Raw genomic sequence first — 26,997 nt, forward strand, 5'->3', positions numbered from 1 at the left:
TACAGCAGAGTTACATTTAGTGAAAAGCATAATGACTACATAGTAAGTTTTTTTGTCAAGATAAGCCAAGTGTAAACATGCCCTCCTAAGGCTGTGTTGACTGGGAGACAAAGGTCCATCAGCTCACAGGACAGGGGTATAGCGAAACTCTCAAGTAGATAAGTGAATGAATGCAGCCCTAATAGACATGAATGACAAAAGGGTGGGAGGAGTACAAACAGGGATTCTTGAAGGCAGTTCAGGTCATTTCTTCCTTCTACTGCTGTTTGCAGCCTGCTGCCTTCTCCATACACAGCATCCTGCGCACCATTATGAACTTAACTTGGCAGTCTAGCAAAGCAGAAGGGGACTGCATACATAATATGGTTCAGAGGAACAAAAACAATCCTGACTTAGAGTCATAGTAACAGGACCCTTATCCTCAGAGTCTAATTTTCCTAACAGAATCAGAACGGCAGGCACAAGGCACTTAGCATGCAGGCATAAAACAGTCACCCATAATTCCACAAGGAACATTATGAAGGCCATGGACACAAGAGCTTTGGCTCATAAATAAGTGCTAATTTGGATAATTACATAATTGACAAATTAGGAAAAGTAATGACTGCTGTTATCTTGTATTAATTAAAAACTCAATTCAAGTGTCAGTCCTTACATAGTCAAAATAACATCATCCACAAACAAGAAGGATGTTTCAAGAGGCTCAGGAAAGCCGCAAGGTTTGAAGAACTACAAAACATCTTTAGCAGGAGAAAACCTAAGGTGCAGGGGAACCATCAAAACAGCCCAGTGATGACCAGGTTTGCTCAGTGGCCACAGTATGGCAACTCGCAGGAGGACTGAAAAACCGAGGGGGGGGGGAGGAGCAGAATAGAATATCTTGGAAACAGACATGCCTGACATCCTGAACAGGAGTAGTCCATACAACAACATTTTATTGCAGGATCCACTTATGAAACAAGTAAAACAATCAATACATGTTAAGAATGTTGAGAGCAATTTGATTATTCCAGCTGCTCTTGTAATTATGGCCTCACAGATAGATATATAAACAATTAGAGATTAAATAAGAAGGGGTAGCCACCTAGAATCAACCTCTGCATGGGCATACTGTTTTAATTTCTCATTCTGATGGCGTTATTAAAAAGATACATACTATCAGTCTCAGCAAGCACAGGGAAAATGGAGAACAGAGTTTCTTATGATCAGTGTACGCATTAAAACCCAACGGTGTAGAATCTGCCCAAAAGGCAATAGGGAACCAGTACAGGTAGCTACAGCACTGCTGTATTACTTTCCAGTTGCCTTTCCCTCCTACGCCTAGCTCAACAGGAGGTAGGTCACCATATTCTGCACCAGCTGAAGTTTCCTAAATCAGGTATGGAGATCCTGCAGATATTGTTGGACTCTAACTCCCATAAGCCCCAGCCATCATGGCTAATGGTCAGGGTTGATAGGAGATATAGTCCCAACAACATCTGGTGGACCACTAGTTCCCCATCTGTGTTCTAACCAGTGAAAGATGAGTTCATTACAATGAAGATACTAGTTTCTTTCTTTCTAGAGGCCTTATTTCAAACATCACTGAAACCAGGCATTCGCGAGCTCCCAGAGGCATCTGAGCAGCTATTCACACAGAGCAGGGCTCAGATAATTGGAACAATCCCGGGTACAAAGGGGTAGTAGAAGGATATAACATTCACCAAGGATAGAAGAGGTGGAAATTGGAGAAAAAATACTCACCACTTTCCAACGGTCTTTCACCACGTAGCTGGCCGGCAGAATGTCGACCTGTTCCCCTCCCCCACTCATGTTTGGTTCGTCCTTGATAGCAGCTGCTAGGCACTGCATTTGCCAGCCAGAGAATATTTTAGTAGCAGCTCCCAATTTAAACGAGCCATTTATCTAGGAAGAAGAGGGAAAAACACACACACAAAAGGGGAGGGGAAAAAAACAAAAGAATTAATGCAGGTCATCACGAGCAGATCATGCTGGTGAAACAAACCCAGTTTTGATCCAGCTAGAAAAAGTAGCACAAGGAAGGTGGCAAACTCACCTCAGCGTCAGCACGCAGCTTGCAACAAGCCTTGCTGGACCAAGCAATTGCCCTCTTTACAAAATCCTCAGCAGTCTTCATGCACAAAATCAGCAGAAGCAACCATGCTGTGAGTCAGCAGCATAAAGTTAAAAGTAGTGATACATTACTGGCTTACACCATGCAGGGTTTTCAGTGCTTTAGGGGTAGGGGTGGGGATCTGAAAGCCAGCAACTAAAAAACAGGCCGAAGCCAACTTCTTGGATATTGTATGATTACCACAAAGGTCACAATGATAACAGGAACACTGTAAGAGCCAAATTTATACCAAGAACATAAATTATCTTGCTGAACTAAATGGATGACTTTTTCTTCAAATAACACCTTTAACACTCAGCAAAACAAGGCTTGCCAGGTACCCCACACAGCAACTGTGCTTTTCAGAGTGCCAACATGAAGAACAGCTATCTCCATGAGACAGCCAAACACAGAAAGGAGCATGTTCAGAAGGGATTCAGCCATCAGAATATTAATCCTCTTTGGACTAAGCAGGTCTATCAATAATTAAGTAAAATACAGAAGGAGATTTCAACCCTAATCCTCACCATGCTTACTATTAATTTCAATGGGCCATCCTTCCAATAATGCATGCTTAGGGTTGGCACTTTTGTTTCTGCTACCTTTCCTGCTGCTGGCTATGAACAGCTTGTGTTCATTTATCCTTTATTCCCCAAAAGGGCCTGGTCATGTGCAGTTTTAACCCATATTTCAAGGTTTTATTTACTACTCTATATATAATTTTTAAACTGCTGTTTTAAAACGCTGGATGGGGGCCAAAAAACAAACTCAATCCTGATGTGTGTGTGGCTGGTTCCCTAAACCAGGAAAGGGAAATTCAACCTGCTTTGGTTGCACTCCCTTTGAAAGATCTGGTTCACATGAGAGTACTCCTTGATCCAGCTTTGTTGCTTGAATCACAGGTGTCTCCAGTGCCCGAGTGCTTTTTATCAGCTCAGGTTGGTATGTCAACTGCAACCTCTCCTAGACAGGGATAATCTGGCAACAGTGATCAATAGTGGTAACATTCATGTAGACCAGTGGTTCCCAAACCTTTTTCCTCTTGGACCATTTGAAATTTGCTGAGGCTCAAGGCAGACTACATAATGACTTTTCTGCCTGTTGTAGCAATTGTAATGTATTGTGCCAGATGTTGTATTTTGATTGCTTCTTTTATTTCTTATATTGTAATTTAATGTATTACAATTTGCATTCCATAGAATGTTATGTCACACCCCCATGGCCGCCATTTTGTGGCTGGCAACCTCAGGACTTTCTCAAATTTTGAAATGTGTCTCATGGTCCAAAAAGAAGCAATAAAAATACAACTAAAACTCAATATGAATATTTAATGTTGTGGTCATGCTGTGGACCACCTAAATGAAGCTCACGGATCACTGGCAGCCGACAGACCACAGTCTGGGAACCCTTGGTGTAGATTACTGCAACGTGTTGTACATGGGGCTCCCCTTGAAGATGGGTTCAGAAACTAAAATCAGTTCAAAAGGTTTGCTGGTATTCCACTGCCCACAAAATTCAGACATTATCTGCGGCAGCCTCTAAGTTGTGGAATTCCCTCCCAACAGAGGTGCACCTGGCACCATTATTATATATCTTTCATCATATGATGAAGACACACTTGTTCATCCTGGCCTTTGACACTTGATATATGTATACATCTTAGGACTTTCTCAAGTTCTGAATGTAACTGTCTTAAACTGTTTTTAATATATTTTATATTGTTGTGACCCACCATGGGATCTTCTGGGGAAGGGCAGGCAATAAATTTAATAACAACAACATCTCACCAATTTTGACAGATGTACACTAATTGCTGGTTTGCCTCTGAGCTCAATTAAAATGCTGGTTTTGACCTTTAAAGAGCTACGCAGTTTGGGACCCCAGTATCTTAAGGGTTGCCTTCTTGCACATCAACTGTCCAAGTACTAACATCTTCCACGGAGGCCCTTCTCATGGCAGCACCTTCATCTCTGTGGTACCCTGTGAAACAACCTCCCCAAGGAGGGTTATCTTTTAGGCATCAGATTAAGCCATTGTAATTCTCTTAGGTCTTTCAATGGTTTGCATTTTAAAACAGCATTGGGAGGATACTGTACTTTAAAACACAGAAATTTAATTTTTTTACTTTGTTTTAATTGCTATTTTAATTTGTGTATTGTGCTGTAATTTATAACTTAATTGGTTTATTGTAGATTTTATTATTTTGTTTAAAATTACATTGTAACCCGCCTATAATAAATATTATAAAGGGAGGTATATAATTTTCATGCAGAACTCTTGGCATGGGCTTTACTTATATAAAATATCACATAATCTCCCTACAAAACCTTATGCAAGCAAACTAACCCTCAAGTGAAGGTTCTCATTACAAAAACATTTCCTGAGTTCTCAATCTAGTGAGCAATTAGAAATGGATTTTTATTTTTCTGTAAGTATAGCACAGCAGATTTGTGCTCCACCTTAGTATTTTTTAAAGCCTTGACAATTTTTACCTGTCTAATGAGATTTCTTTGATGATCTCCTAAGCTGAATGGGAGGCAAGACAAATGGGAGGCAACCTGAAAAAGATGCTGGCTATTTACAATGGAGAGGGCAATCCAACCAACCCAAAACTGTGCAGCTTTCCACACAAACTCCCTTGAACAGCATGGAGATTTGTGTAGCAGTACTAATTCATGGAGGTCAGTTTGGGTCTAACCATATAAATATAGGATCTGCAGTTTTGTTGGTGATCATGTCTTTTTTCTCTTTAGACATGATCACTAACAAGACTGCAGATCTTATCTACAGAATATGACGACAGATTCCATTTTCGTGTTGTGAGGCCCAAGCTGACCTCATTAAAGTCAGACCTGGCCAGTTAATCATACTCTAGTAATCCCAAGATTAGACTATTGTTAACATGTTTCACATAGGGCTGACCTTTAAAAGCATCCAGAAATTCAGCTGGTGCAAAATTACATCTGGGCTAAACTTTTGAACTGGGACTATTCTGGCTTGAATTCAAGGTCGGTTGGGCAAAAATGCTCCCCCCTTTTTGTATTTCTTAAGTGAGGGCACACAAAACTTACTGGAGAGCTCTAGCTCCAATCACCTGGTAGCCACCCCACCATCTCTCTTGGAACAGGAGACTAGAGGGAAAGGGGATGGTAGCTGCCAAGTGATTGTGGCAAAGGAATTACAGTAAATCCCCCCCCCAAAGCCACATTCCTCACCTTCGAAGATAAGCAAAATCCTCTCCCGGAGTGGTTGTTCAGATCATGTTACTCCAGTGCTGTTTAATCTACACTAGCTCCCTGCTTTTCCTGGTCTCAATATAAGGTGCTGGTTCATACCTTAAAGTATAAATGGCTTGGGACCTTTTACAAGACTGCCTCCTAATCAGAGCTTGGAAAAGTTACTTTTTTGAACTACAACTCCCATCAGCCCTAGGCAACATGGCCACTGGAATAGGCTGATGGGAGCTGTAGTTCAAAAAAGTAACTTTTCCAAGCTCTGCGTCCTCCTACATGTGCTTCCTGGTGCACTATGTTCAGCATCTAAAGCCCTGCCTATGTGGTCCCACTGACTGTAGTGTAGTGAGGGGCCACTAGGAGCATGGACGTTCAGTAGTGGCACCAACTCTATGGAATGTCTTCCCCAGGGAGGCCCACTTGGCCCCAGCAGTGAGCATTTTGAGATGCCAGGTAACAACCTGTTTTTTTGCCATTTGATTTGTCTTGCTGTTCGCAGCTTACTGCTTATTTTTCTAATGATTTTATTGTTACTATTTTGCATTAATTTGAAAGGCACAGTAAGAGATCACTTTTTAAAATATCTTAAAGAAAGTGGGGTGTTTTGGGTGTGTGTGTGTTTTGCTTCCAGCTCAAATATTTGTGAAGTCAAAAAGTTGCATTCAAATATGCTTTCTACTGACAGAAAGGGCAAGCAGTATAAAAGTCATATTAAAAATAGACAGACAGATAGATAGATAAAGGAAGTGGTCTCCCACTCAGTTTGGAGGCTTATTTCTAAACATTGTACTTTATTAGCCTTGGGTTTTTAATGCACTGACTGTTCACATAGACAACCGGTCATGAGAATTAGTTGCCACAAGCACCAATCAAGAGCATACAGTGCACACCATGAGCTGTATGAGAAAGCTCACACAACCTGTTGCACGAATGCATACATGCACCAGCAACCAAATTATAGAAGTGATTTGCTGCAGCAACCAAACTATAGAAGTGGTTTGCTGTGAGCACATTCAGGCTATTCAGGAACATAACCATGGGCAATGTCAGCTGCCCTAACAACAAGGGAAACAATTTCTTTCATTTGAATCATTCAAAAGTGAGAAATGGCAATATACAGCAAGTTGCCAACAATATCCCAAATCATCTAGGGCAGCCTTCTCCAGCTGGTGTCTTCCAGATGTTTTAAACTACATCTCCCATCAGCTCCAACCAACACAGCCAATGATCAGGGATCTAAAACAACTGGAACTAGGATATGGGATTATCCGTATAAAGTTCTTATTGAGCCCTTTGGAATCTATAGCCTGGCTTCCATCAACCTTATTAGATTCTACACAATCAGGGCCAGGAACCCAATGCTGTTCAAGATAAAGATGTTGACTTGCCAACAGCTGCTTCTGTATAGCACAGTATCAATTCTTTCTCTGTTTATTTTATATTTGCAATGCAGAACGGCAAGTATTGAAACTAGTATAGTTTAAGTGTGAAGTCAAGATAAACCTGCTTCCACAGCAGAGCTTGCAGAGCCATTCCTCACTCCTTTTTTTCTTTTTCTTATTCTTATCCATTCCTATACTGCTTTTTCTGCGTTCTTGTAAATATCCCAGCCATGTCTTGGATGCTTACTCACCCAGCTTACCATTTCAAGCATACTGGCAACTGTCTGATTTCAAGTACAAACTGCAAACTGAACAATCTTTCTTGCATTCAGGAAATGAAGCAGGCAAACATTGGGAAGAGAACTTGGACAATGGGTCTTCTTTTAAAGCCTATCTCCCCCCTCCCCGAATCAGTTGCCTGGAATGTACTCAAAGCAGTAACACACTGGACTTCAGAGGGCAGATGTTCATCTAACTGAGGTAGAATTAACTATCTTTTTTGTGCAAAATTATGGGTGTGCCCCCCAGTATCTGCTGGGCATAGAATTTAGTTCTTCAACTCATTTGAGTTGCATGTCCTTGTTCTAGACATAGATCAGGAAGGCTTTGGTATAATTTAACTTTTCTGCTTTGGGTGCAGCTTCTTTTGCTGGTGTGCCTTTCTGAATTGAAATGATATTCAAAAGAATTTCTCTACTAGGCATCAACTCATGGTTATATCCAGCCAGACATAGACAAGAGCACTTAAGTGTTAGTGTGGTTACCTTGCTTTTAAGTTAGCCCTGCAAGAAAGTACAGCAATTGCCTCTTTCTGAACCAAGTTGGAAAACCATACACATTAGAAAAAATTAGCTTAAAAACAGGAAATTGGGCTGGAACAAGCAGCAGGGAAGAAGCTCAATTTTTTTAAAAGCCTCCAGGAAAAAATTATTTTCAATGCACCAATCAGCTGATATCTCCCTACATGGAGGACAGCTAAACAAATACAGGTTACAATCCTGTACCAGATGATTAGTGGGGTGTTCTCAAGGAACAGGATAATGCAAATCCGGTTGAGGAACACTGTACAAACTACCTGATTATAGACATGGAACATTTCAGAAGGGTCTGGTATGCAGAATATTCAATCTTCCCCATTATAGCTTAAGCAATTTTGGGACATCTGACACAATAAAAAAGCTTTAAATATGGAATCTGTGGTGTTCAACATGCCTTTCCTGTGTTAAATCTCTCTCAGTTCAAGTTTGCTGCAGCATTTGCTCAAACAAAGCCAAAATGTAAAAAAATAACATTCAAATTTTTTTCAGAATGCTCCATTGCCTCCATCCAGCAGAACAAAGCTATGGAAGTCTGGCTCTCACCATCTTACTTGAGTGTTTTGAGTGTGCATTGAGAGTTTTATGCTCAATGCTGAAGAACTGCAATATCCCAGTTTATTTCAGGATACATGCTCACCTCAGGAACCCTATGAATTAGAACAATCAATGTTTATTCAAGTTGCTGGAAACTACCACCACCACACACAGATTCATTACCAGTATTTACCCACCCAAATAAAGACCTTACTTCAGTTAATTTATTTTAACTTATTTATTTGAGCTAAAGAGAGTTTTTATGGATCTCAAGGGGGAGGACATATCTGATCCAACTATCTGTACAGCAGAATGAGAACCCCCAACAATCTGGATGGATTGCAAAAGTATTGGTTCCTCTCAAAGTGAGAAAGGTACAAAGAACAGAAAGTTTTAAGGAGATTTTAAACCAAGGATCCTGGTTTGGGGCATCTCCAAGATGCACAGGGATGCTTTCTTTTCTTGGGCAGAGTACAAAGGAAAAAGACAAGAGAGGGACCAACTGGAAGCAACAGCCAAATGTTTTGAGCACTGTAAGGAATAAAGACCTGACTAGTGTTTTTGCAGAGGTGGAATCAGTATGGTTCGGACCACAACAACATCAGTTAATCACATGAGCTGTTACTGCATGTGAATCCTGTCGCTACTCTGTACACGGCTTCAGTATTCTGCCCCAGCCCCCTTGTGTGACTAGTACAAGGTCACTCAGTTAGCCTTATGGATGAGTGGCGATTTGAGTCCAAGTCCCGACTCCAAGATGGACACTTTACTTGCTATACCACACTAGCTCTCAGTACCCTGGTTTATAAGCCAAACCCTTGCTTAGTGTGAGCATGCAGGCCATTTCACTCCTCCTCAGGAGCTGTGCTGTGCTAAGTTAAGGCATGGTTTGTTCTATCACAATGTCCAAACCCAGGCTCTTGGTGTAACTCTTTCCAGACTAAGCTGTAGCTGTAGCTAAGGTTTGTCCTATGGTAAATGGCTCACAGTTTGCCCGGAGAGCTAAACCACAAGCCTAGATAACACACCAAGTCAAACCATGGTTTAGCTCAGCACAGTTTAGCAGCAAAACAACCAGAAAGGAATGAAACAACTGCAATCTCCTCCCCCAGGACCTTCACGCAATTCATGCTAAGCCATGAATTTTGATGTGCAAACCCGTTCAGTTTATAATATTACAGGTAAGGCACATTCAGAAATTCCCATTTTCTCTTCATCTCTACTAATGCTATTTTTTCTGAACAAAAGTAATTAGCACATTTGTGCAGTATTTTTAAAAAGTCTCAAAGGCAAAAGTAAAGAACATGGTGGAAGAGTAAAGTGGATAGCAAAATCTTTAATAATGATATAGCATTTTAAATCTTAGTGTCAAGTTTTGCAACAACAGAAACCACAGACTGATCAGTTTTATGCCATTAAAGCAGGGGGACCCAGGCAAGCTAAGAACAAACCCTTATTTCTGTCTTTTATCTTCAAGTATTTTTTATTTCTCATGTGGCAAGAGCCTGACTAGGTAACAGCTACAGTTCCCACCTCTGCTGTTTGGCCTCCTCTCCTCTGGATGTCTGCTTCTCATCGGACTGCCCAGGAAAGAATCCCCCTTAGAAATTCTTTACTGACACTTCACAGGATCCAGGTTCTGGAAAAATCAAATGTAAGGATAACAGATCTAAGGCATATTCAGTTTCTAGAAAGATGGAAATTTACACGCCACTCACTTCAAACTAACCAACACCATTGATCTCAAGATGCAATTATCAGTTGTTGTCGCAAAGTGATCTGCTCTTCTACAGGTACAAAAGAGATTGAGAAAGAAGGCTTTTCCCCTGTCTTCCCCATCTCAGTATATTACTTTTGTGATCTGATGAATCCTCAGAAACACTGCCCAGAGGTTCCTATGGCTACATAAAGGTTGCTCTGAGACACAAACAAGTAGGTTTGTTACATGCTTGCTTTCCCTCAAACTGCACTCATATCCCAGACTTTCATAGGTATTCATTCATTCAGTCTAGAATCATTTGAGCTGCAGCTCCCCACAAATTCATTTGACTATCTGTCCCATCTTCAGGACACAGGGTTGCCACCTGTTCAAAACATTAATGGATTGCTTGTATTTTGGGAACTCTGCCCAACCTACAGCGCCTCTGTCTTGCTAGGATTCAGACTCAGTTTATGAGGAAGATGCAAAGAGTAGAGACAAAAGAGAATTTTATTCTGTCTGCATATGACAGCAAACTGATCTAATTTGCATCTCCCAGACTAATAATATAGATTAGAGTATAATTATCCTTCACATTTCACACTACTCCGAAATTTGCAATATAGATCTCAGCTCAAAATGTACCAAAATGCATTAAAAATGTGTATTTTAGGACAAAATACATTTTAAAATATGTGTTAAATCACATATTTAAATACGCATTTTTGGTAAACATAAATTTTTGTACTGAGGTTTTTTTTTTATAAAGTAACTTAATGAGGAAATGGGACAGAATGAACACATGCAAAATTGACACAGACAGGAAATAAACTGATCTTTCCATCCCTAGCAAAGACATCTATGATACAGGAAAACACAAAAAGGAGGCGACAACAGATGAGTGCAGAAGAGAGAAGGCATCCTAAGGGGAGCAGAGGCAAAATGCTGTAGAATTGAGAAGGGAGAATTAACGGAGGTTGCGGTTCATAGAGACTTGTAATGGTACAAAGAGAGAGCAGGAGAGAAACTGTGATGTGTGGAAACAAAAAGGAATTAAGAAGGTAACAAACATTGGGCAAAATGCTTTTGTTTAGTTAAAATAATGGTGCAGCCTTCCTGAGTCAAAAAAATTACAAAAGTGGCCCTTGAGGGGATTTGAGTTTTATATCCTTGCAGTAGGATGATTGCGGCCAAAGGCCCACCAACTTGGCCAATCAAGGCACACAAAAGTTATTGTAGGAAGCATCAGAGAAAACTACCTGCAACTCCTTACAAAAGACATGCCTCTTGCTTTGAGAACATTGGCTCTAGTTCAAGGCTCCTCATCCATCAACTCACACTGCTTCCAAGGGTTCGCAGTTGCTGTGTAACTGACCTATATTTTACTACCAGTATTTGGGATATGCTTTACAACGGCTGTCACAATCCTGCATACAGTTGTATGTATGAGCTCCAATGAAAAATGTACATGTCACTGTGTACAGGTTTACAGCCTGTAATTTTATGTGGGGTGGACTGAATGAACAGCATACGTTGGCAAACCACGCTGCTGTTCTCAGTACACTATCTCTCAAGACATTGCGATCTGACCAGTGGAAAAACAGGATGTGGTTAACTTTATGGCTGTAAACGATACTGACATCTGTAGTGGTTAAATAACTGCCTGCATATTGCCACGTAGATAATGCTGTTGTACTATGTATGTACGTGATGTTATACAATAGTTAAAGGTCATAGGCTGTTTATGGAGAAAAAATAATCCACGCCTCCAGGCGGAGGTAAAATAAAAGCGGAGACCAGAATTACGAGGGGGGCTCCGAAATTGAACTCTGGTCTCACCGTGTCTCACTGTGTTGTGATATCTACATCTGGTGACCCCGACGTGATTCAGAAAAAACACCCTCGTACCCACTGGCAGGATCAGCCAACGGTGCACCTCAGCGTACAGCTCCCATTCGTGAGTATGGGGGGGGAATTGTCAGCTCAGCAGAAGGTTCATGCACAAGAGCTACAAAAAATTTTAAAACAGGATACCTCAGCTTTTGTAAGTCGTTCTCACATTGAATCATTGTTAAAAACAATTCAATGTCAATGTCCATGGTATCCAGAGCAAGGATCGCTACGTCAGTCAGATTGGATAAAGATAGGGAGAAAATTACATGAAGAACCAAGAGCACCTATTCACCATCTCTTATTATGGCAAAAGTGTGCTGAGGCCATTAGTCATTTAGGGATAAAAGAGACATCGCTGTTTGCCAATTCTGACCAGAAAACTCCTCTTTATCCCCAACTTTCTTTACCTACACCTGAAAAGGATATTGAGAAATTTGTAAATGCTCCTCCATATAGCCCTCCAGTCCAACAAGAACAGGTTACTGGGAAGGTTAAAGCAGCCATAGCTCAGGCTGCAGCCTCAGGATTATTATCTATGGAAGAAATGGGAGACTGGGAGGGTACAATTTCAGCTTTTCCCGTTACATATCAGCCAGATCCTAATAATGCTAATAATCGCATAGCAACTTGGACAGCTCTTCCGTTTTCTGTTATTAGAGAAATAAATAAGGCAGTAAGAGAATATGGGATTACGGCTAATTATGTACAAGGGATGTTGGAAGGAGTAGCTACTGGATATAACATGATCCCTCAAGATTGGAAGGATCTCTTTAGGATGATTTTGACTCCTTCGCAATATGTAGTTTGGGACCAAGAATTTAGACATGCTGCTATAGCAGCTGGGGATGCTAATATCATTCCCGAGCAAATTTATGGGTCAGGTAATTTTGCTACCATAGCACAACAAGGGGTATTGCCTGAAGCCGCATTTCATCGAACTGCTGAGTGTATACAGAAAGCATTTAAAAAGGTGCCTGCTGGGAAAGAACCCTTACGTTCTTTTACGAATGTACGGCAGCAAGCAACAGAGCCCTATTTTCAGTTTGTTGACCGTTTGAAAGAGGCTCTGACACGGCAGGTTGATAACCCTCAGGCACAAGGGGAATTATTGTTAAAATTAGCTTACGAGAATTCTAACACAGACTGTAAAAAGATTTTGAAAAACATTATTCATAGACCGCAATATGAATTGGGAGACATGATTCAAGCTTGTGCAGAGGTAGGTACACATGTTCATGCCATGACATTGTTAGCTGGGGCATTAAGACAGGGTAACAAACCTACAGGCAATTGTTTTAATTGTCAAAAGCCTGGTCATTTCAGAAGGGAATGTCGGGCTCCTGGCGGAGGAGCATTTAAAGGTGGGGGCACTGTTACAAACCGGCCAAAGAAGATCTGTCCGAAATGTAAAAAGGGTTATCATTGGGCTAATCAGTGTCGTTCAGCTCCCACTACCAATACCAATGTGTCTTCCCGTCCTATTGAGGGAAACTGAACTTGGGGCAGGCTTCCAGCCCCGAATCTCAAGGAAGTGTACCCACCCCTGCTACTCAAGGAAGCGCTGGAATTGATTTAATACATGCAGAGTCAAAAGATGTTCCTTTGCCTGGAGCAGTTCTTTTAATGCCTACCACACTCACTGGCCCTTTACCAGAAGGCACCGTAGGCCTTGTACTACCGCGATCCTCTGCTTCCAAGAATAATATAATGGTGGTACCTGGTGTTATTGATTCTGATTATCAGGGAATTATTTATATTCAGTATTGGAGTCACCTTCCCCTTCAGTTGAAGAAGGGAGATTCTTTTGCGCAACTATTGTTATTGCCATATCGTCTTTTCACATCGAACACTTCCTCCCAAAAACGTACTGGTGGATTCGGATCTACAAGGACGAAATCGCCGAGTGTGAGTATTTCAGGTAATCCTTTCCATCCACAGGTAGCTGCAGTACTGGCAGAAGTGACCAGGGAGAAACCGGTTCGTAAGTATTGTTTAAACAATGTTATTTTTGAAGGTATTATAGATTCTGGGGCAGATGTCACAGTAATTGCTGAACATAACTGGCCATCCTCTTGGCCAGTAGAAGTGGCCCCTTCTGTGTGGGGAGTGGGCGGAGCTCAGGATTCAAAACGGAGTAAGGATTGGATACAAGTTGTTGCTCTTGATGGTGATCGTATAGCCCACATTCGCCCTTGTATTTTGGACATTTCAGTAAATCTGTGGGGAAGGGATTTACTGGAGCAATTCCAGACCACCATTGTTATTAATGATTAGCCAACAAAAGGCAGCTCTTCCTTTACAATGGAAGACAGACATACCCATTTGGGTAGAACAATGGCCCTTACCCAAAGAAAAATTAGAAGCTCTGCACCAACTGGTAAAGGAGCAACTGGAAGCTGATCATATAGCAGAAAGTAATAGCCCTTATAACACCCCAGTGTTTGTGATTAAAAAGAAATCTGGAAAGTGGAGGCTCTTACATGATTTACGAGAAATAAATAAATTAATTGTGCCCATGGGTCCGCTACAATGTGGGACGCCTAATCCAAATTTAATTCCATATGACTATTCCTTAGCTATTATAGACCTGAAAGATTGCTTTTTCACAATACCGTTACAAGCGCAAGACGCACCGAAATTTGCGTTTACTGTTCCCGTATATAATAACTCTGGCCCTGCGCAACGATATCAATGGAAAGTGCTACCTCAGGGCATGTTAAATAGTCCAACCCTATGTCAACAGTTTGTAGACATGGCCCTGCGACCCTTTCGGGCTCAATACCCTACATTATTGGTCTACCATTATATGGATGACATCTTGGTGGCTGGGAGAACCCTCCCATCTATGTGGCAACAACACCTTACTGATCATTTGTCACAGTCAGGGTTGCAGATTGCCCCTGAAAAGGTACAACTCAAAGAACCATTTCTGTATTTAGGACATAAATTAATGCAATCCTACTCCACTCCTGTATTGCCCTGTCTTACTTTGTCAATGAAGCCAACTTATGTAGAACTACAACAATTCTTGGGTTCTATTAATTGGATTCGACCATATTGTAAACTTACCACTCAAGACATGGGGCCTTTATTTGAATGTTTAAAACAAGGACGTCAACCTGCAGATATTATTACTTTAACGGAACAGGCAAGGCAATCCCTAGAATTAGTTTCTACAACGTTAAAAGCTATTTGGGTGGATCGACAAATATTGAATAAACCACTGATTTTATTTGTTTTATTTGATGGAAGCCAACTTTTTGCTGCACTCACTCAGGAGTCAGGCTCCAATGCTACACATATAATAGAGTGGCTTTACTTAGCCCATACACCAAAGTCATCTATCACAACTTTGCCAATGCAAGCAGCAGAAATAATCCAAAAAGCACGATTACGATCAAGGCAATTATTAGGTATCGATCCGGTTGAAATTTCGTTGCCTCTTAAACTTTACACATGGGAAAATGCTGTTGCACTTTCTGATGACCTTCAATGGGCTTTAGTCTCTTATTTGGGCACAATTTCATGTCGTTCCTCATCAGATCCACGGCTTCAAATTACACAAAAAATTCCTATCCAGTTTCAATCTGTAATCAGTTTACAACCCTTACCTGCGGTCACGGTCTATACTGATGGCAGTCCAACTAGAGGGGTTGTTGCATGGCACGAGCAGGGGGTTTGGAAGACAATTTTCACCTTACCCCAAACTTCCGCTCAGAGATCTGAGTTGGCCGCTGTTAGTATGGCGCTGTTGACTTTTGCAAATCAGGAGGTTAACATTATTACCGATAGTCTTTATGTTAAGAATGTTGTACTTGCATTACCCGGTAGTTATGTCTCTCCCATGCTGGACACTAATCTACTTGCTCTTATGCTTACACTTCAAAAACTCATACATACTCGGTCTTGTCGATTTGCTATATTTCATATTCGCAGTCATCAACCTTTCCCAGGATTGTTAACAGAAGGTAATCAATATGCTGATCAGGCTCTTCGTGCCCTCCTTTGCACACCCATAGAAAGTCATGCCCTTCATCATCAAAATGCTAAAGCACTCCAGAAGCAATTCCATCTTACTGCCCAGGAAGCCTCTGCCATTATTCAACAATGTCCCCAATGCACACAGGTAACTCTATCCCCAGAACCAGGAGTGAACCCACGAGGTCTCATAGTTAACCAGTTGTGGCAAATGGATGTTACACATTTTCCTACTTTCTCCCCATGGAAGTATTTGCATGTTACAGTAGATACATATTCCGGATACATATGGGTAACTCCTCAGAAAGGGGAAAAAACTAAGAATGTTATTAATCATGTCATTCGTTCTATTGCCATCATGGGCCAACCTCAGACGATAAAAACTGATAATGGCCCTGCATATGTTTCACAGCAATTTGCACAGTTTTGCACTAAGTGGTCCATTACACATTTGTTTGGTATTCCTTATAATTCTACAGGTCAAGCTGTCGTCGAACGTACCAATCGTACCCTTAAAGAGCATTTGCTTAAACAAAAACAAAAAGGAGGAGTACCACTGGGATTGGCCACCAAAGAGGAGTGGCTGGCACAAGTGTTGTTTACCATTAATCATTTAAATTTGTCTCAATCTCCCAATACTCATTTTTCCTTTTCTACTCGAGCGCAGCGGCATTTTCAGCAGTCGGAGTCTCTACCTGCCCCGCGGGTGCAGTTTCGGCAACTACCAAATCCAGAGTGGAAAGGCCCAGTTCCGCTTATAACGTGGGGTCGAGGTTACGCGGCTGTGTCTACGCCTGACGGTCCTGTGTGGGTACCTGCTAGGTGTATCCGGCCCTGGAAAGACGATGTCCTGGCACGATAATCTTAAGAATCCCATCCCTAATTTTTCTCTGCAACTTCAGGATACTGGGATGTCTTCCAGGAAGCGTGGTCGGAATGTTCCGCAACCTCCCGTGACTTGGGGCCAAATAAAGAACTTAGCAACACAAGCAGAAAAAGCAATGGAACAAGCCGGGGTGGACAAGACAACTGAGAATACCATTCTTGCTTTAATTGCGTCTTTAAATACAAATTCTATTTTTGTACTTTGCATTTGTTGGATTTTAGGAAGCGCCGGGGCTGACAGGTTGGGGCAGGAGTTGGGGATGCGGTTTCAACACAATATCTGGGTTCAGTTAGCAAGAATGACAAATGTGAGTGACTTTTGCATGACTGAACATGTACAGGAAATGGGTATGTTGGGAACATGTTTAATACCCGTATGCAAAGCACCTGGGGATATTGGGAACATTACAGGACTTGGGCGGTTCATGAATACTTCAGAGATTAAATATCATACTGTTTCGAATTGGGGAACTCCAACCTTCCAGCTGCCTGTTAATGCTTTTCAATTATTTACATCACATGTTGCAAATTCCATTAATAATACGTGTGCTCGGATGGTTAATTGTAGTCGACATAAGGTGCAGAAGGGATGTCTAAAGGTTGGGAGACCCACATGGAATTGTACACAGCACATTAACATATCCAGTATGTACGGACACATTCCTTTACCAGGTGGATGGTTTTGGACATGTGGAGAAACCACTTTTAATTATGTTCCCGCTAATATTTCTGATACCATCTGTTGCCTGAGTCGACTGGTTCCCATTTTCCTTCATAAAAGGGAGTTGCTAGCCCAACGTAGGAAAAGAGAAGCTGTTGCCATGCCGGCTGATTGTAATGACAAGGTGGAATTGCTTAATAAAGCAGAAAGTGTATCACTAGCCATCTCCCTTGTTGGACTTCCTGCATTGGCAGTAAGTAACAGCAATCAATTACATAAATTAGCCTGTAATTATGTTAAGATGATAAATGCCACCTCTCGAGCCATTGCTTTGTTAAATGAAGAGCAGGGTATATTAAGACAAGCTATCTTGGATAATCGTGCAGCTATAGATTACCTGCTATTACAACATCAGTTGGGGTGCGAAACTATAAAGAATATGTGCTGTTTTAATTTAACTGACAACAGTTTTGAAATCAGAGCACAGGTAAAAAACTTGAAGGATCTAGCTAATAACATTTTGCAGGACGCCCCTACAACTTGGTGGCAGTGGCTTTGGAGTTGGCTGCCCACTGGATGGCTAAGTCAGATTCTTAGATATGCTATTCTTTTACTCATTTTAAGTATAGGCTTATGCTGTTTTTTACAATACCTTTTCCAAACGTGTACACCTGTTGCTCCGCGACCATTACGTAGTAATTACTTTTTGCTAAAAAATAAAAAAGGGGGAGATGTGGGGTGGACTGAATGAACAGCATACGTTGGCAAACCACGCTGCTGTTCTCAGTACACTATCTCTCAAGACATTGCGATCTGACCAGTGGAAAAACAGGATGTGGTTAACTTTATGGCTGTAAACGATACTGACATCTGTAGTGGTTAAATAACTGCCTGCATATTGCCACGTAGATAATGCTGTTGTACTATGTATGTACGTGATGTTATACAATAGTTAAAGGTCATAGGCTGTTTATGGAGAAAAAATAATCCACGCCTCCAGGCGGAGGTAAAATAAAAGCGGAGACCAGAATTACGAGGGGGGCTCCGAAATTGAACTCTGGTCTCACCGTGTCTCACTGTGTCGTGATATCTACAATTTTATTTTCTAAAATAACACTAAAAAAAGATGCAACGTGACTGGAATCTTTCCCACATGACATAACTGCATTAACCAGTGTTTATTTCATTTAGTATAGCATTTCTGTATTGAATACTTTTCAAAATCAGAAAACCATTAACATATACAGCAGAGAAAAGTAGTATTTACAATTGCATTTAGTATTGAGATGGCTACATTTTTAAGACTCACAATGGAGAGGTGCAAAAAATTCTGTTAATATTGCTTTATGAGTCAAACAAGAGGTGGTGATAGAGCCAGCAAGCTGTACACCTGCTTACGTAGTAGAAATCAACTGCCCCCTTCATAGCTGAAGAAATCAATCAGATACAACTGAGGATTTTGCTTGAATTTGTCTCATTAATGACATGGTGCGTGAATGGGCGGAAAAATGGCAAATGCAATTCAATATAAACAAGTGTAAAATTATGCATATTGGAGCAAAAAAATATTAATTTCACATATATGCCCTCATGGGGTCTGAACTGGCAGTGACCGACCAGGAGAGAGACCTCGGGGTTGTAGTGGACAGCACGATGAAAATGTCGACCCAGTGTGCGGCAGCTGTGAAAAAGGCAAATTCCATGCTAGCAATAATTAGGAAAGGTATTGAAAATAAAACAGCCGATATCATAATGCCGTTGTATAAATCTATGGTGCGGCCGCATTTGGAATACTGTGTACAGTTCTGGTCGCCTCATCTCAAAAAGGATATCATAGAGTAGGAAAAGGTTCAGACAAGGGCAACCAGAATGATCAAGGGAATGGAGCGACTCCCTTATGAGGAAAGGTTGCAGCATTTGGGGCTTTTTAGTTTAGAGAAAAGGCGGGTCAGAGGAGACATGATAGAAGTGTATAAAATTATGCATGGCATTGAGAAAGTGGATAGAGAAAAGTTTTTCTCTCTCTCTCATAATACTAGAACTCGTGGAATGTTGGAAGATTCAGGACAGACAAAAGGAAGTACTTCTTTACTCAGCGCATAGTTAAACTATGGAATTTGCTCCCACAAGACGCAGTAATGGCCACCAGCTTGGATGGCTTTAAAAGAAGATTAGACAAATTCATGGAGGACAGGGCTATCAATGGCTACTAGCCATGATGGCTGTGCTGTGCCACCCTAGTCAGAGGCAGCATGCTTCTGAAAGCCAGTTGCTGGAAGCCTCAGGAGGGGAGAGTGTTCTTGCACTCGGGTCCTGCTTGCGGGCTTCCCCCAGGCACCTGGTTGGCCACTGTGAGAACGGGATGCTGGACTAGATGGGCCACTGGCCTGATCCAGCAGGCTCTTCTTATGTTTATGAGAGTTAGTTTAGTTTAATGTTTATATCTTGTTTTTCTGTAAAAACAATGAAAGTGGCATTACAATTAGCAGTAACAAGGGGACTTTCTGGAATCAGAAAAAAACTCAGTAGAGACATGCACCAAATAAATCCACAGAAATAAAAGTTGTTACATATTTTACATAAAATGACTCTTGATCCAACAACTGCACATGAAAATCAGGTTGCTCCTTCTTCGATGATTCTGAAAATATTTTTGCTTTGGGCATATTAGGCTCAAATTTGCTAGCTCCTGGATTGGTTGCATTAACAATACAGCTAACCAGGAAAGAGAAAGCTGAACCTCCTGAGACAGCCCTTGATGACCTTCCAGAGCCAGTGAATGATTGGACAAACCCTCCTTTATTTTTTACTCCAAATTATATCTGAAGACCCTCAGGCATACCTTGCTAACATGGGCCAGACTCAGCTGCTTTCTGCCTCATATTCCATATTCTTCCTACTCCAGTAATTGCTCTTATTTTTGGTCTCTGCCTGCACTTCCTGCTTCTGCTTCAGAGCTAGTCGTCCTCTACTCCCTTTCCTGCTGCTCCAAGCTGCTTCCAGCTCTGTTCCTCATCTGTTAAGGTGGTAATCTCTCTTGGATCTGCTCCTGAATCTTACTCTGCCTCTGTTATAATTCGATTCCATGGTTTCTGACCTTCCTGTCTTTCAAAATTATGATTCAAGCTTAAAATAACAAGATAAATTTAAAATTTTAAAACTATAAAAAGTGTATGGTTATTGTTTTAAACACATCCTTATTTTTGCACGAAAAGCAGAGGTAATTTTTTAAGGTTAAAGTCAAAAATCCCATGAAGCACTGTTGCTGTAGAAGGCAATTGCTGACAATAGTGAACATTATCTTAAAAAGTGACAATTTTAAGAGAGTACAAAAGGATTTAAATTAGGTAAGTGAAAATTAAACATCTTTCTCTCCTGTAGCTATAGTGCAAAGATTTCAAATCTTGCATCTCAGAAAATGACTAAATACAGAACAAATAAATTCTAACATGGACATACTAGACCTCTACAAAATCCTGCCTTATAATAAGTTCAATAGTTGTGGAATTCTGCCAAGTTCAATGAGTGTGACTTTTAGACATCACAACAGGCACCAATAAGCAAATGCAGAAGCACTGCTCACTGAGAGGTCAGAAACTCGCCTGCATTTGTACCTCATGCATTTTGCACAAGCAGGGTCCATGTAGTATTTTGCAGAAGTGCATACAATGGAGGTTCATCTCTATGTTGATGCTTCTCCAAAAAAACAAACAAGTTGCTGTACTTTCCCCCCAACAAATCAAACTGAAAGTAAGCAGCAAGCTAACTTTACAAACTCTTGGGCCAACAGTTTGTTAAAAATAAATCGCCACTGCCTCTGTAACTAGAGGCTTACATGCAGAGAGTGTACACATGATGCAATTCTGTGGGAGCATGGGGAAAAATACAGTAGCAGGCACAGGATCAGTTTCCTGAGAACCTCGCCTTTCATTTAAAAAAGCAAATTTCAAATCCTTTTTGCTGCAAAGATAAAGTTGAAATGCATGGCTAATGACTACTGAAATACCAAAAGCCAGAGGGATAGCTGAATAAGATTTCCTGTGGGTGGGAAAGAGACTTCAGTATTTTTATCCCTCACTACAACAAGCAAAAGCAGAATACATTATGGGTGGGAAATCAGAATTATTCAAGCTAAGAAAAATTATGAACTTTGCTTAATTTACAGATTTTGGAAAGAGAGACACTTACTGTTGTGCTGGTTCCAGTGCATTTCCACCTCTCTTTTCTGAAAACGGGAGCACAAGACGCTAGTCAAACTCCACCCTTTTTTACTTTAAAACCTGGGTGGATCACCTCAAATGTTGTTTTTAATTCAGCTTCAGACAAATTTCGCAACTGATTTGGTAGATCAACCCATCTGCCTTCCAGGTGTGGCTAATAGAAACGCTTTGGTGTAGGCTCAGGCAGAGACAGTGATTGGTCCAACACTTTGTTGTGGGAAGTCCTGAAAGGTCTGAAATCAGCAGAGGGGAAAGGAGGTGTGTCCAACATAGGGTAGAGTCGCTTCAAAATGAAGCTGGTAAAACCATTCTTGCTACTTTTGAAGCGACTAATGTGCCCACAGCTAACTAGATACAATTCAAAAAAGCCATGATCAGGATCTTCCACCTTTTTAATAAATAAAACCCTAACTAGCAGCCCCACATGGCTGCTTTGAAGATCAGGAATGAGGTGCTGGAGGACAGAGAATTGTTTTTTTCCATCTCATCTCTCCCCCTCCAACCCCCTGCTTCATGGGAGAGAACTGCATAAAAGCAGCCATATGGTAACTACATGTTCTCCAACAGCAGATTTGGGAGGCATATATTAAAGAGCATAACAACCTTCTCCAGCACCCCTTCCTTATCTATCTATCTATCTATCTATCTATCTAGTTTGGTCCTAGGTTACAGAACTGAACTTTCATGGAGCAGAATTTGGAATGTCTGTAAGATGGCACTGAAAAAAGAAGAAATGTACAACAACAAAAAGATCAAAATATTTGCATATACCAATGTATAGCCATAGATGTAAATTTAGAAATAACTACTATAACCTAACTAGAAATACATCTCACCATAACAGAGAAGGCTGTGACTAAGTGTGCCTGCTCAGCCCACTACTGAGGTGCTAACTGCTGATGGGCAACTTCAAGGCCCCTACGCTTCCTTCTTATGGTTCTTTATCTTTAAACCAGACTAGGACCGAATAGCCCTTCAAATAGAGAACTAATTCAAATTAGTCCTCTGTAAGACACATAGCCAGCTAACAGCATGCAATTTTTTCATTTTTAAATCCTCTCCCCCTAAGACATAACGTATCAACACAACAGTGCCTCTCAGGAAGACAACTTATTTGGTAACACAATAAGAGTTTGTTATGGTAAAATGCAAGAAAGATCAACTAATTGTCTTTAATGTACTTGATTACAATAGTGCTATAGATTACCTGACATTGCAAATTTTGACAGTGTAACTGTGGAGTACAAGGCCCTGCTCAAAAACAACAGAAATGTCTATACATATGGCATATTAGGGACAGATAAAAGCTTCACTTTGTGGAATTATGAACCTTCACCTCTGCAGTTCTTAAATAAAGGTATTTTCCTTATCCATGCATAGACAGGAAGAAAAACAATTATCTACTTAACACCTAAAAAAAGTACCAGTCTTTCTGAAATATCTCTTTCTTCAACTCTAGAAGGGTTGATACATAACTCTCACTTAGTACATACTAAAAGAGTATACACAGCCCTGCAGAGAGTATTCCTCTATTCTGATTTCCTAAGTGAATAATACTATTTCAAATGATAAAAGAATAAATTTATTTGGCAAATGACTCATTGAGAAGCAACCATCAGCAGCATCAGAAATACATCAGGAACTGTTAGCACACTGAATGATGTGGCCACAAAATGTATTAGCAAACAAAATGGAACGAACAAAAGTTTCTCACAACTATCACTATCTTACAGACTATCAACATACTGAACTAAAAATCAATTGTTAATCCAATAGAGGCCCTGTTATTTATTTTTACCAAAGTACTTCTAAACCATCAACACATAAAAAATAGCATGACTGTGTACAATAAAATCATTAAAACATTATAAAATCATAAAATACAGACCAAATGACCAATACTGAACCAAACTGATTGTCTAAAAATGCTTGGCAGAACAGAAACATTTTCAGTAGGTGGCAAAATATCAGAATTGTGGGTGCCTGTCTGATTTCAGTGGGTACAGTGTTCCAAAGTACTGCTGTCATTACATGGAAAGCCCTAGTTTGTGCTGAAATTAAGCGAAAATGAGATAACTGTGAACAGCCGGAGAGCTTCTCCAAATGATCACAGGTATCTGGCAAATGTATAGGGGACAAGGTGGTCTTTCAGGTAACCTGGTCCTAGGCCATTTAGGGCTTAAATATACAACAGTAATGTCTTGCACTTAGTTCAGTAATGCACTGGCAGTCAGTGCAGTTTTCACCACTGGCGTAACATACTGATGCAGAGCAGCTTCAGTCAAAAGCCAGGCCACAGCACACTGCACTAGCGGCTGTTTCCAAACCAACCTTAAGGGTAGCCCCATGGAGAGTGCACTGCAGTAGTCCAGCCTAGAGGTTTCCAAGGCCTGCAACACAATGGCCATGATATCCCTGTCCAGCAACAGATGTAGCTAGTATACCATCTGAAGCTGGAAGAAAGCACTCTTGCCTTCCAGTGACCATGATGTATCCAAAAGTATCCCCAAGCTATGAACCTCCAAACCTGTCAAGAACAGGTAACTTGCCAATTTGCCAAACTTAGGAACTACTCACCCAAGTAAGAGCTTCCGTCTTATCAGGATTCGGATTCAGTGTACTGGCCCTCATCCATCCCATCACCAGCTCAACATCAGTCTAGGACTTGCATAGCCTCACCTGATTCAGATTTTATAGAAACGTATGGCCAAGCGTTATCAGCATACTGGTGACATCTTGCCCTCTCCTAATCACCACTCCCAATGGTTTCAGGTGGCTGTTAAAAAGCATTGGGGACAGAATGGTACCCTGAGGGACCCTATAGTGCAAATGCCCCGGTTGTGTGTGACTTCATACAGCCCTCCAGACTGATTGTTGGGATAATCACTCTGTGAAACTAACATAAGAAAGTCCTGCTGGATCAGACCAAAGGTTCAGCTACTCCAGCATCCTGTTCTCAGTGGCCACCCAGGTGCCTATGGGAAGCCTGCAAGCAGCTCATTAACGCAACAGCACTCTCTCAACTAGCAATTCCCAGCAACTGGTATTCAGAGGCATACTGTCTCCAACAGCAGAGGTAGAACAGTCATCATGGCTAGTAGCCATGAAAAGCCTTATCCTCCATGAATTTGTCTAATCCTCTTTTAAAGCCACCCAAGTGGCCATCACATCTAGTGGCAGCAAACTCTCCAGGTTAACCACGTGCTGTTTGAAGAAGTACTTCCTTTTGTCTTTCCTGAATCTACCAACATTCTGCTTAATTAGGTGGTGCTGGGTGATAACATCATCAGAGAAACTTCTCCCTATCCACTTTCTCCACACCATAATCTTAAACATTTCTACCATGACCTCCAAATATGGTAGCCTTGAGCTGCTCTAGCCTCTTGATCATTATGGCTGACCCTTTCTGAACTTCTTCTAGTTCCATCTACAATATCCTTTTTGAGGTGAGGCAATCAAAACTGCGCACAATATTAAGTGAGCTTGTACCACAAATTTGTAGAATGGCATTGTGATATTGGCAGCTTTATTTTCAATTCCTTTCCTACTTTTCCCCAATATAGAGTCGATGTCATCATCCTCTATGACTCCAAGGTCTTGTTCCTCATCAGTCACTGTCAGTTCAGACCTCACTAACATATATATATGGAATTAGGATGTTTTGCCCCAATATGCATCACTTTACACTTTCTTACCTTGACTCCATTTGCTGTTTTAATGCTTATTCGCCCATTTGGGAGAGAACTGTTTGGAGCTCCTTGCAATCCCTTTTTGTTTTAACTACTTTGAACAATTTGGTATCATGATCAAAATGCTCACCCGATAATTTATGAACAAATTAAAAAGCACACACCCACTACTAATCCTTGGGGAATCCCACTTCTTACATTCTTTCATTTATTCCTACTTAAGAGGACTTATCTTATCTAGTAACTGCTAAATTTATTGAGGAGTCTTTGGTGAAGTACTTAAACATTTTTTGAAAGTTCAAGCACACAACACTTACTGGTCGCTTCAATTTATAAGCTTACAGATAGATCATATCTACCTATAACAGGGGCAGGGAATTTCTGGCCTGTGGGCCAATCTTCACCCGTGAGGCCATTTCCAAAAAACCATGCCCACCTATTAATTACTGGGCGATGTTGGGGAGGGGGACAGGGTTGGATTCTGCTGGGTGCTACTTCACCTACGGGGAACATACTGGCAAAGTAAACTCCTGCAGAGAGCAGGACTAAACCCTCTGTTCATCAGCAGGTGAGTAATGGGTGCTGCTTTGCAAGTGTGTTTCCTATGGAGATCACACTGGTGAAACAGACCCCTTTCCCCATGGGTCAACTTTGACGAGTAGGACTACCCAACTAACAGTCACCTGACACCATAATGACATCAGATGATTTGACAAGTGGGTGGCCCAGCCCACTTCTCAAAGTTGGCCCACAGCATAGGGGAGATGAAAGATTTGATCCACGGGGCCAAAAAGGTTCCCCACTCGATCTATAAGCTTGTAAGCACTCTCAAAGATCACTAAAAGGTTAGCAAGACAGGACTTATCCTTCCAGAAGCCATGCTGGTTCTGCTTCAGTAAGACTTGTTCTTCTATATGCTTGGTAATTCTATTTTTAATAATTTTTTCTAGCAGTTTTCCCAAAACAGATATTACGCTAACTGGCCTATAATTTCTTGGATCCCATCTGGATCCATTGTTAAAAATTGGTTTTACGCTGGCCACTTTCCAGTCTTCAAGAATGGAGGATGACCTTTTTGTTAGAAGATAAGCAATTTCACATTTGAGTTAAGATCTCTCAGGTGGATGTCATCTGAACCTGGTGATTTGTCAGTACATAATACTCAAAGCAACCATTCAAATGCTTCAGTATCTCCAATATCTTAAGACTGCCATCAGTTAGAAATGAATAGTATGACATGAAAATACAGCTTCCTAGGTTGTTAAACTTTCTGGATCACTCAGATCTGGCATTAACAAGATACAGGATTCGATGAACCATAAGTATGACCCAGTGATGTTCTTAGTCACCAGATCACTAGACTATGTCATGAGATATTTAAATCTGACAACAAAAACCAACATTTAACCCAATCTGACGTCCAGTGGAAGAGCAGAAATATGAAATTCAAAGCTCAAGAAGTAACTACCTTGTGTACTGATATAATCTCATTTGGAATGGCATATTCATATTGTGGTGTCATATTTGGAGGATGTGATAAATTCAAAAGCATTGAAAAGACAGCTATAAGAATAATAACCCAGAAAACCTGTCATATAATGACAGATCATCATACGGAAGAACTGGGGTATTCAGTCTACAAAAGTATAGAGTGTAATGGTTTGAAGTACCAAACTAATTCAGAAGAAATAGGGGTGAAACCTTCAAATTTACAAGAGCAAGAGATCAATCTTAAAGGATTAAGAAGTTTTGAGCTCTCTATCCCTAAGGTTTTGTTTGCCAAAAAAATCAAGCCAGGTTTTTATTATTATTTATGATTCATTATTCTTGTAAGTTTGACACTAGATGCAAGTATAACCTAAGAGATTGTTGCTGCAATCCTATACCCACTT

The 26,997-nt window shown here is 40.9% G+C and overlaps 1 protein-coding gene across 3 annotated transcripts in view; it reads right to left on the reverse strand.

The window, feature by feature from the left end:
* TTBK1 (tau tubulin kinase 1) overlaps positions 1–21,544 on the reverse strand; it is a 168,692-nt gene extending 147,148 nt beyond the window's left edge. The window contains exons 1-3 of one of the 3 annotated variants that reach the window (XM_061625456.1): positions 21,385–21,544; positions 9,614–9,719; positions 1,744–1,905 (exon numbers count right to left, since the gene is read on the reverse strand). In XM_061625456.1, the coding sequence (XP_061481440.1) occupies positions 1,744–1,851 (108 nt within the window). In that variant the 5' untranslated portion in view covers positions 1,852–1,905; positions 9,614–9,719; positions 21,385–21,544. Of the gene's footprint in view, positions 1–1,743; positions 1,906–9,613; positions 9,749–21,384 lie in introns of those variants that run through there. The other 2 variants (XM_061625458.1, XM_061625457.1) reach the window with 2 other exon arrangements.
* Positions 21,545–26,997: the final 5,453 nt, after the last annotated feature.

The sequence above is a fragment of the Rhineura floridana genome, chromosome 4, assembly GCF_030035675.1.
Source record: "Rhineura floridana isolate rRhiFlo1 chromosome 4, rRhiFlo1.hap2, whole genome shotgun sequence".
Classification (NCBI taxonomy): Eukaryota; Metazoa; Chordata; class Lepidosauria; order Squamata; family Rhineuridae; genus Rhineura; species Rhineura floridana.